Source organism: Euphorbia lathyris, chromosome 8 (genome assembly GCF_963576675.1).
Source record: "Euphorbia lathyris chromosome 8, ddEupLath1.1, whole genome shotgun sequence".
In the NCBI taxonomy this organism is placed as follows: domain Eukaryota; kingdom Viridiplantae; phylum Streptophyta; class Magnoliopsida; order Malpighiales; family Euphorbiaceae; genus Euphorbia; species Euphorbia lathyris.
The window spans coordinates 43,675,329-43,687,313 of NC_088917.1; the positions used below are offsets into that span (position 1 = coordinate 43,675,329).

Genomic DNA, 11,985 nt, shown 5'->3' on the forward strand with positions numbered 1-11,985 from the left:
GTGAATTTAGAGCATTTATAAAGATCAAATCCATAGTCCCGTAGCTCACACATATCACACTAACATTCCGTATCCGTAAACTACACCACTAGACTCGCGGCCCATCACTTAACTAATTCAAAAGGTAATGCCAAGATATATGTTTTATTTTCATAAAGAGATTAGTTAAAGAATAAATTCAGAGAAATTTTGCTCGGGACTAGCAAAAGATTAAGTGTGGAGATTTGTTAAGCCCAAAATATACCTAAAATATCATCGTTAATTACATCAATATTGCTACGAATTTATGCTATTTATAACTATTTAGGAAGCTTTTACTCTCGAATATGTTTCTTTCTTGTAAGGTACATAAATATTTGGTAAGATCCAAATAGGAACGAAAAGAGCTCGAAAACAGAAGAAAAAAATCCTACAAAAGGAGTTAAAAACGACGAAGATAAATTACACCAAAACGGGGACAAAGACGAAGTCAGAAACAGAGAAAAATGCAAATTCTCGGTAGAGAATCCAAAATTCTCGGTAGAGAATTTTGGGCCGCGACAGGGAATTTCAAATTCTCGGTCGCGACACGCCCTTTCGTCCGAAGGCTAAAAAATCAATTCCCCATTCTCGGCAGAGAATTTCCATTCTCGGTAAGAGCAGAAATTCTGCCAAGCATAACAAACACATGTTTAAAATCCAAGGAACGCGTTCGTTTGGGTGGATAGATACGTCTCTTCACAACGGATACGTCTCTTCACATCGGATACGACTCTCCACAACGGACACGACACTTCAATCAAGACTCTTCAACATCTATAAATAAAGAGTTGATGGAGAGTTGAAGATATGTAGAAAAAAGAGATTAGTGAAGAGTTTATAAAGAAACTCTGACTCAGAAATGAGTCAGAGATTAGATTTCGATTCTGTTCAAAAGCAATATGCTGTACACACATTGTTTATTCAATAATAACAAGTTTAGTAGCGTTTAGTCATTGTTCCAGTTTAGTTTTCATTTTGGTAGTAGACCGACCCAGTCTCTATTACGAAGATTCAACGAGAAGATTGAGTAGAGGATCCGCCCCTGAGCCTGACAAACTCTAACGAAACCCAAGAAAAGGATTGACAACCCATTCATTTGCACGCCGTCGAATGTTTCCATGCTCCATGTTCTCTGTAAACTTGTATCAATTTATATTTCATCTAATAAAGTCCGTTCTATTCAATAGATTTTTATGCAGCACTTATGGTAACCAATCCACTAAAGTGGATGCTGGTGTTTTCATTAAAACGTTTTAATTCAAAATCTTTACAAGGAAACTTTGTTGAACACTTAGGCAAATTATTATCTCGGTAGAGTTTTAATTTGGTTAAGGGCAATTATCCCGGATAAGGGTTTTGTCGCGTTCAAAGTCTATTAATTAGAGGTTCCGTCATTTATTTCATCTTTATAATTCGTACAAAGTTTAAAGTTGTTTTCTTTGCTTAATGCAAACAAATATACTTGTTTACTTTTCTAAAGTACTAAAACGTTCATGTTTTGCAAATTCATTCTTAAATCAGATATTTTCTAACATCTTCATACTCTAATCTAATTCTTATTCTAGCAATTTCAAAACCAAAACCGATTAAACGATTTTTCCATATTATAAACCTAAAAGTAAATTTAACCGATTCAAAATAAGTTTTTGTTAAAAAACGTTCCCTGTGGGATCGATATCTTTTATTACTACAAGCGTATACCGTGCACTTGCGGAAACCGCTCAACATCTCACAAACTTAACGATGCACTATGGGCATACCGTACCGCATTTAAAACACCTATAGGAATGGCGCCATATAGATTAGTCTATGTAAAACTTGTCATTTACCGGTAGAATTAGAGCATAAGGCATTTTGGGCAATTAAAACCCTTAATTATGATTTACAAAGTGCACGGAAAAGCGTTTGTTCGATTTAAATGAATTGGATGAGTTACGTTTCTTATCCTATGAAAATGCTAAGGTGTACAAAGAAAAAGTGAAAAAATGGCATGACGCTAGAATTACGGTTAAAACTTTCAAAATTTGGGGATAAAGTTTTACTTTTCAATTCCCTGTTGTTTCTAGGTAAGCTTAAGTCTAGATGGACGGGACCATATTTGGTTACTAATACGTTTGATTATGGAGCTTTGCAATTGGAAAATTCTAAGGGAGAACAATTCAAGGTTAATGGTAATCATTGTAAGATTTATTATGATGGAACTCCAGTCCAGGTAATTGAATTTGTGCAATATTTAGATGTCCCTTGAGGTTTCTTAAGGGATTGTTTTCGTATTTTTAGTTTTTAGTTTTTAGTATTTAGTTTTTACATTTCATTTTTAGTTCAGTTTATTAGAATTTAATAGTTAGATTAGGAAAAAAATAATAATAATTTTGATCATTAAAAAGATGTTAAAAAATAAGTTTTGTATCTTGATTTATTGTAGTTAATTAGAAAAAATGTTTTTAGATTTTAAAAATCTCCATTGAAATTAAAATTAGGCAAAATTACATCAAACATTAAGTTTCTGTTTGTATAGAGATCTTAAAAATCTCAACAGTGACTTTTGTTTGAAGTTTTAAGGATTTCTGCTCCTGCAGAGATTATTGAAATCTCAACTGAGATTCCTATTTTAAAGTCTTAAGTAGGTTTCTACTCATATAGAGATTTTGAAATCTCTACAGAGATTTAGGGAGGTCCAGCCCACAGCTCTTTGATAGTGGGCAAAGCGTGTCGCGACCGAGATTCCCAGAATCTCGACCGTGACACGCGTGATTCCTGCGCCGGTTAGTTGATTTTCTTCTCCTTCCTTTTTCTCATATGCATTAATTTCGAATTTTCAAGTTATTCTTCACCAAAAGGCACCTTTTCATTTTAAAAAGTCATGATTTTTGGGATTAAAAACCTATAAATTAAATTTCTTTACAGATTTTTCATATCTTTTCATCCATCTTCAGAATTTCTGAATTCTCTGTTTTAATTCTAAAGTTTTGTTTTTTTTAAATACCAAAAATTTACTTTATCATGACTCCTCCAAAACAATTGAAGAAATGTAATCCTGCTCGCGGAAAGCGTGTTGACATCTCAGCACGTTATGGTGCGTGGTTCCCTATTTTCAACGAAGATGAAGGACGACGTTATTTGCACTTTCGATACGTTATGTTCTGTGGCATGATGTATATGGATGAGTTCTTGAATGATGAACTCGGTATCAGCGGAGATATTAATCGTTATCTTAACAATTTAGGATGGATAAAGTTTTCATCCATGCATTTCCTAATTATAGGAAATTGGACAGTAGAGTTCTTTTTAACAATTCGATTCGTCGACAAGCGACGAGTTCATCTCAGTTTTTGCAATAACGAAAGGGAATTTACATTCGGTTATCCCGAGTTACATGCATGGTTTGGTTTTCCACCACGTGATACATCAAATATCCATCCTAGTAGAGATATGACTTCTCGAGATATTTGGAGGATGTTGACAGGATTGTGGCATTTTGATCCACATCTTGCGTTAAACAAATTGATTAATTCCAACTCCATCTTATATCTCCATAAATCTCTGTTATAGTCTTTTTGGACGTGTTTACGGAAATGTAGTCAGTGACACAGATTTATATGTTTTAGGAGATGTACTTCAAGGTAATGTTGTGGATTCATCAAAAATTTTGATAGAAAGTTTGATATCTACTTCATGTTCGAAGAATAAGAAAGTTGGGTATGGGAATATAGCTTGTGGAATTATTCTGGGTGCCAAGGGAACAATTTCAGTTCATTGGAACGAGAATGACCCATTCCCCATCCTTGATTTCGAATTCTTGGAAGTTTTTTTCTTCACAAGAGAGACAATTAACAACTCAAGTAAAAATGAACCGGGCTCAAGCACGAGGAATTACCATCCATAGAGATGAAGTTTAGATTTAGTTTGTTTTGATTGTGTTTAATGTGTTTATGAATAATTATATGTAAATATGTGTTTTGATGTTTAGTTTTACATATTTTCAGTTTTTTTTATATGCAGTGTATATATCTTCCAAATATTAATGAAACCATCCTTTTTATGAATTTTTATTTTAAGAAAAGCCCTTAAGGCTGACCTTTTATTTAATTTTTCAGTTTTGATTTTAAGTTTTTCAGGTATTAAATGTCATTAAAGGAACATTAGTGCAAGAAAAAATAAATTTAACAAGTTGAAAATGTCAAAAATAGAGATTTTGGTGAACAGCTGAAAAATCTCCATTGAGATTTCTAAAATCTCTGGACGACCAGCAAGCAGACGAAGTCAGGAAGAATTTTTCTCCTTGAAAAACACGTGTCGCGATCGAGATTTTGAGAATCTCGATCGCGACACGATGATTTTAGGCTGAAAATTGGCTTAAATTCTACACATATTCCAATTCCAACTTTAAATAAAAACATTTTCTTCTTCCACATTAATTACACATCAATCACCTTTAAATTCACCTCACTTTTCACCAATCAATACACTTCTCTGTTCCCCAAAATTAGATTTTGTTCTTCCCCATATATCTTTTCCCTATTCATCTTCTTCCCCAAACACAAACCATAACCTAAACCTTCCATATTTCAAATTTTCTCACATCTCTCTATTTTCTCTCACAAGAACCAATTTTTCAACCATGCCTAGACAAAAAAAGGTTGCACACAAAACTCCTTCAACCTCCACAAATAGATTACAGGTTGAGTATGGAGCAACATTTGATATTTATTCGGAAGCGAAAGGGAGGCGTTATAGGCACTTTTCCGGATCCAAGATCATATTCACCGATATGCTCTTTCTAGACTTTGAAACGGTGAGTGGTTTTTCCTTCTCTGAAAGGATTAATGAATTTCGGTTGCGAGAGATTTGCTAGTATGCGTTTCCCTCATAGTGAAACAGATATTATTGAGTTTTTGGTTACTTTGGCCTATGATAAAAAGAATGGTAGAATTTCTTTTAGGAATGTGGGTTGGAATTTTGATGTTGGCTATGAAGAGATGGGTAGGTGGTTTGGATTCCCTACACAAATTTTTTATGCTAAGCCTAAGAATTTTCAAACCAATAGCATATAGTATTCGTAAATGTTAATTTTTCAAAGAAGGAATAACCGTACCAGGCTAATTAACAAAAAAAAAATTGACTTAAACCATCACAAACATGTGAACCACAAAATCTGGGGAACCAGACACTGTATTCGTAACTAAAAATATAAAATTATAATATAATATTAATGCCCACAATATGTTAATTTTTTTAGAATACAAGAAAATGTTAATATGTTAATTTATATAATTCAGAGAAACAGACTGCATCTTCGAGCTTATAAATTCATATTTCAATAGAATCATTAGTAGACAAGTCAATATATAGGTAACACCAAAAATTAACAGCACATCCAAAAAGAACCACACATTCAATTGAACATACAAATCTATGCTTTCAAAAGCTGCACAAGGTAAGAGAAGAGAAAATACGACAAAAATGAAAAACTCTACTTCTCTCCTCTTTCCATTCAGTCAGGAACAAATGGCAAAATATGTTTCCAACTTATTATTTTTGGAGTTAAAAAAGGAAATAAATAGAAACAAGACTAAAAAAAGAAAAAAAAATGAAAATAGAAACATGACAGATTCAAGGATCTGCTACATGGGTAGCAATTTTTCTACAAAAACCAACTCCTGCAGAATCTATACCGCATCAGCTCATTACTTTACAATTTCTCTGCTATTGTAATATAATATTGATAAGTTTAGACCTATATTTTAGAATTTTATGATCTGTGAGATAAAAGTTAGAGAATATACATAGTGGGACTGATAAGATTGTAACAAAATCATGCGCATTTTGATAAATGGAAACAACATAATGGCAGTCGGGGACAGAGCATAGAAACATGCTCATTATTGGCTTCAAATTACAACTTTGCAGCAAAATCGTATTTTACTTAGAAATGTCCATTCAATATGAGTGCCAGAATTTCATAACTAAAAGAACCATTGTTTAGAGGGAAGAAATAGATTCCAGATGAAATCCCACAAAAAAAAATATAAAAACAAAACAACCACACCAAAACTGTTCTAATAAGGACCACACAATTGGTAGATTTGATAAGCCTAAAATATACCTAAAATAGCACGTATAAATATGTCAATTTCATGTGAAAAATATGTTAATTATATTATTTTGGAAAGATTTTATGTTGGTATTTGTTACTTGTATGCAAGGTGTTAATTATTTGAAAAAATCCAAATAGGAGCTAAAATGGAGCAAAAATGAGTAAGAAATCAAGTTTTCAGTGAAAGACGAATACAAGATTCAGAAGTCGCGTCAGAGATTCAGCAAATAAAACTAAGGAAGAAATAACAAGTCTCTATCGTGACCGAGATTCTGTAAATCTCGATCGCAGCATGCGTTTGGTAGCACTAGAAACGCACGAATCAGTCCACTCCTCCTTGCTCCCTAAGCCACGACAGAGATTTTAAGAATCTCTACAGAAACAACAACTTCATTCAGCATATTTTACATGTTTCAATTTCCAAGTGACGCATCCCTTCATCCAGATAGAGGCGACTCAACAGATACGTCCCTTCAACATACCTCTTAAACAATTATAAATAGAGGAGATTTTCAGAATTCAATTTTAGATATTCTAGTTTATAATTTTGTTAGAAACATACTTGTTATACAAGTTGTACAAATAGTTAGATACAAGATACTGATTTTATAGTTTACGTTAGAGTTTTCTTCGAAGACGAGTTTATGCTCTGTAGTGATCGAATATGTGCTATTTAGAGGATTCAGCGAGAGAAACCAGTGTAGGAGGTGCCCTAGGGTCTGACGAACCTACGAAGTTGAGTAATGGATTGACAACCCGGAACTCAATTAGTTAAAATGCTCTTCTTCTTCTCTGTTAACTTGTGATGTTTCAATTCAAACTAATAAAATATCTTTTCAATACAATTCCATTTTTACTGTTGTTTATTTAAAGTTTGATCTAGGCGATATTCTTTAAGTAATCTAATTGGTGTTTTCATACAAAAACACTTAGAAATAAATTTAGTAATCTTCCATACAAACTTTGTTAAACATTTAAGCAAATTCGGATTTATATTTGGTCATTGCGTTAATTCGAATAATCGGGTTTATATTCCGAATTTGATTAAGGTTTTCAGTCTTAGGCCGAATAGAAAAGATTGATTACAGTTCAATTCTTATAAATTGAATTAATTAATAATTTGTTACATCTTTCTAAACAAATCAAAGTTATAAGTTGTGTTCTTGCTTAGTATAAATAAGCCTTGAAAATTAACTTTAATCTAAACATAATTTCTATAAATTGTAATCTTAACCATAACCAAAATTTGAATCAGAATCCATACTTTTTAAACCATTTAACGATTTTTCTATTAACCTCGAGAAAACGAATTTAATCAGAATTATAAGTTTTTATTATCAAACGTTCCCTGTGGGATCGGTATCTTTTTATTACTACAAGCGAAACCGTGTACTTGCGGAAATCACTCAACATCGTGTCAGTCGGGTTGTCTCTATAAATCATATTTTCGTGTCAGAAATTGCCACCCTCTAACTGATACGGCTTGTAAAGGTGAATGTGTGGATATCCTCCTCTTTCCTTTATAACGAATTTGATTCGGTTTCATAATATATCATTCTCTTTTTCAGAAAAAAACTTCAATTTTTTGTTTTATAAAAAATGAAAGTTTAAAGTTTATTTTAGGGAGATATTAATAAAATTTGAAGATTAGATATTAGAGTATGGAAGTTAAAAGAATTAAAGTCATTAAAAAGAAAAAGTTTTGTTCGGTAAACAAAAAGTGATAAATCAAAATCAGAGATCCCAGACCTCTCTACCGGACTGCCCTAGCTATAAAATTTTCGCCGGCCCCTTGGTCTTCGTTTGTCGTCGGTCTCCTGAAGAGAATACAACAAATAACATTCTAGAAGTTAGATACAAAATTCTTATTGCTACTTACGGATTCGCATAATTAACAGGTAATTCAAGGAATGAGAAGTTTGATGTATTTATAAACGGATTTGGGATGAGACGGTATCTCAACACATAAACGGGTTGAGAATTGATAGGTCATTTCGCAGTCGCCACTCGTAGTTCAGTTGGTTTGTGTTAACAGTTTGAGTCACAGATTGCATTGGTATTGATTTTAATTAATTTAAACTGCAAGTTTGTTAGTAATTTGGTACCGGATGACAAAATTATTCAGCTGACAGAAGCGTTCTTTCTCTCTCGCAAGTCATTGACGTGTTGGGTTGAGGGTGATAGCTTTGCTGCGGTAGAGATCTCAATCGATCCCTTGATCATGGTAACCCTGGATCCCTCTTTTTTATTATAAGTATATGCAGACAGTGGTTACATATATGATAGGTATCATCATGGAATTTCATTAGCCAATTAGTGGTTTTTATTCCAAATTTATTTATTAATATTGAATATACTTATTTTGAATCTGCTGTCTGTGGAAACATGAAGGTTTTGAAATTGGGCGTTTAGAATCTGCATTCTGTTTGGGTTTTCTGCTATTCATAAATTTTCTCTTCCTAGTTATCATCAACTTTGGGTTTTTCTCGCTTATGGCTCATAAAAATTTGTGAATTGTGGTAATTTGCTTATGCTAGGTTCTGCTACAGCTAGACCCGTTTCTTAATGAACTTACAAGCATGTTTGAACACACTACTGAAAAAGGGTCTGTTTGGGTCACTCTGAAACGATGTGAGTATATCTTTCTTTGTGTTTCTCTTTGTTTTCATCTGTTTAATGAAGATTATATGGTGGATGTTGATTACTTCTTGCATTTTTGGTTTCTTTTAGCTTCATTGAAGTCTAAGCTGCAAAGGAATAAAATGGCTAGTGCTGGGGAACCCATTGAGTATAGATGCCTTATCCGTGCAACTGATGGCAAAAAGACAATCTCTACTTCAGTATGCATCTTTCCCTTTTAAACTCATGCATATTTCTTTTCTAAACTAGAGATCGAGCATTTAGATTTATTGATTTGAATGTTATGGAACTGTACTGGAAGTGCAGAAGTACTATGCGAACTTAAGTTTGGTTATCTGGCAACTCGCTTATGGTGAGAAAGAACCAACTTCATTTACTCACTTTGTAGTCTAGATGGGAAGGTTTTCAAATCTTCTATTTGAGGTAAAGCAAAATCTTGCAAGCATTCGTGATTTGAAATAACTTGTTGCAACAAGAGTCGATTGGATGTGGTGGTGATGCTTGCTTTTCATTGGTTGCTAACAAAATAATTTGCCACCCTAGAGGATTTGTTTTGCGGGTGTCCTTTGATTGGTCACTGGAAGTCAGCAATTGTACTCCCCTCAATTGTTTTTCTTTTTTTTTTCTTTTTTTGTGATGATAAAGCCAGCAATGCTATAGGAACAGACTAAACAGTAGATGTATTGAAACCTCTCCCACCATTGAAATCCTTACTAAGAAGGTTATCTAAGTTAGGAGGGGATCAGTTAAGATCTTCAAACCCAGCTCACCTTCAAAAGCTTTCTGAGATAGCCAGTGAAAACATTATGCATCCTGATGATTTTTGGATGCCAGTATCTCAATCTTTCTCCAGCAAATTTTTTATGGAGGAGATGCTGAGATGATAAGAGCTTGTTGATGAGGATCTCAATAATATGAGATCGATAGCCTCCTGGGAATAAATCTGCAAAATCATTATTGCTGCACCTCCTATCCCAAGCCAGTTGGAAGCCCGACCAAGCTCCGCAGAGCTCTGCACTCAATGTGTCATAAAAGCCCAAACAAGGAGTAAAAACAGTAATAGCCCCTTTCCGTCATAATAATTGTAGTTCATGCATTTATAATTGGGTTCAATGATGTAGAAATATTTGAGATATAAGCTGTGGGATGCGATTGCAATAAAACAATTTTAGTGTCATTGAGTTAACAGAGTTGTGTTTCATGATCTATTTTATGTTTTAATTTTGTGATGTGAGCATGAGGATTTGGGTGTATCTACTGGAAATTTGAAATTAACATGTTCCTGGCTCATTTCACGGTTTTATATGATGGTTCATGTTAGCCGACCCCGAATCATTTCGGGACTAAGGCTTTGTTGTTGTTGTTGTTGTTGTTTTTGTTGTTGCTGGCTCATTTAGGTTATCGATGTGCTGCCTTTGCACATGTTTGTACACAGATCTAGTAGAATTAAAGAATTTGAGCATCTTATTGATAAAATTGTGCTATTCTATTATGCCTACTCTTATAATTGAGTAGGCTTGATCACCGCTGATGTGGTTGTATGTTCCTTGTATTTCCTGGTAAAGATGTATAATTTGTTGACTTTTGGCTAATTCTCTGTTTTTGCTTTTGTTGGGAAGGTTGGGGCAAGAGATCACCAACGCTTTCAAGCTTCGTATGCAACAATTCTCAAGGCCCATATGACAGCTTTAAAGAAAAGGGAGAGGAAGGACAGGAAAAAGGCTACAGGGGCAGATAAACTAGAAGGTGGGTCAAAGAAACATAAACTAGAAGGTGGCTCAAAGAAACCAAAGAAGGCCTGAAGGTGCTTCTCCTATTGAAGCTTGTTAGTAAATTGGAAACCTTTTATTTTCTTGGAATACGCCGTTTAGTATGAGGATGCTAGACTTTTGACTTGTGTGTTCCCAGTAATTGCAAATTGAAATGGCTCGATGTTGAGCAATTACTGAGTCTGGAAGATGGGTTTTTGTTTCACCTCTCGTTTGTTGAATTCAATTTCAGGTAGACATGAACAAATATTGAAAAAGAGTTGCAAATACCTTGTTTTGTTGGTCAGTTTTGGTTTTTAGCAATATTTGTCTTCGGAAATTATGGTAAGATAGCATTTTCACAAGATTGACCGTTTGAAGGTGATAAATTTCCACATAGCGAATAGTATTTGCTTTGAACTTATAGGATAATCTCTTTGCATTTGTTGTGACTTTGTTATTCTTATGGTTTTAAATTATGTTGATCTGAGTTGCAAATAATCGTTATACTGATACTGATCCTTTTTAAGGGTTGATTAAGAAAAGAAAGTAGCTTTTTGATTGATTTTCTGGTTTTCATTGTTGGTTGTGTTTATTTTCTCATGGCTCATATAATAGCATTAGACTAGTAAGGAGAGGGCACATCCCTCTTTTTTCTATGATCAAGGTCGCTTTACACATTTTGCGGTAACTTTATAGATAGAATTACAAGTTAATTTAGTTTTCCACCTCTACTTTCACCGGAGTTTCACTTTCGGGTCCGCCTTTTATAGAGTTATGTTTTGTCTCACCACCATCGTAGACTATTGCCCACGTACCAATCTATCACTTTTTGAAATCTGGTCACTTCCTCGGATTGTCTCCCCCTTTGGCTGCTTTCTCAAGTTTTGTCTCCGGCGACAATCTTCGTAGTTCTTTTTATGTCTAACAAACAAGATGATTATTTATTATGGTTGTCAAAAGCGGGGTTTAAAGTTTAACCATGGTTAAAAAATCCATGTTGAATCAAAAGTTAAGTAACACACTCTTTACTAGTTCTTTTATGACCCTCTTTGGCAAACAGCTGCTAGTTGAGTACATTTTTTATTAGCTGATTGTGTAAACTTATTTGGTAAAATTTAATTGATTGTTTATAGCTGTTTCTGTAAAATGATAAATAAAGAACGGTTTTGATATCATTTCGACAGGTTATTTGTAACTGTGTTATTTCGACGAGTTTTTTTGTAACTTTTATTCTGTTACTAATACAGTTACAAATAACCTGTCGAAATAATAAATGCAGATATCTTTTCAAAAAATAAAAAATTAATGCAGATATAGAAAATATAAAAGAATTTATGATTGCATTAAATGATTTTTTGGTGTATTTAGAAGTTCAATGCAATAATAAATATACATCTTGAAAATACAAAAGAATATTCAATTGTATTTAATACTTATATGCAGCCCTAAGGGCTGCATATATCAAAACCGAATAAA

At 33.6% G+C, this 11,985-nt stretch overlaps 1 protein-coding gene across 4 annotated transcripts; it reads left to right on the forward strand.

The window, feature by feature from the left end:
• The first annotated feature begins 7,811 nt into the window (after nucleotides 1–7,811).
• Nucleotides 7,812–10,813, forward strand: LOC136203513 (signal recognition particle 14 kDa protein). 4 transcript variants are annotated; one of them, XM_065994681.1, is made up of 5 exons: nucleotides 7,812–8,016; nucleotides 8,244–8,342; nucleotides 8,656–8,749; nucleotides 8,849–8,958; nucleotides 10,378–10,813. In XM_065994681.1, exons 2-5 carry the CDS (start codon nucleotides 8,340–8,342, stop codon nucleotides 10,558–10,560), a joined length of 390 nt encoding a protein of 129 aa, XP_065850753.1. In that variant the 5' UTR covers nucleotides 7,812–8,016; nucleotides 8,244–8,339; the 3' UTR covers nucleotides 10,561–10,813. The 4 variants fall into 4 exon arrangements, with proteins under 4 accessions (XP_065850753.1, XP_065850751.1, XP_065850754.1 ...); XM_065994679.1 differs by having other exon boundaries at nucleotides 8,274–8,342; XM_065994682.1 differs by lacking the exon at nucleotides 7,812–8,016 and adding an exon at nucleotides 8,023–8,174 and having other exon boundaries at nucleotides 8,274–8,342.
• Nucleotides 10,814–11,985: the final 1,172 nt, after the last annotated feature.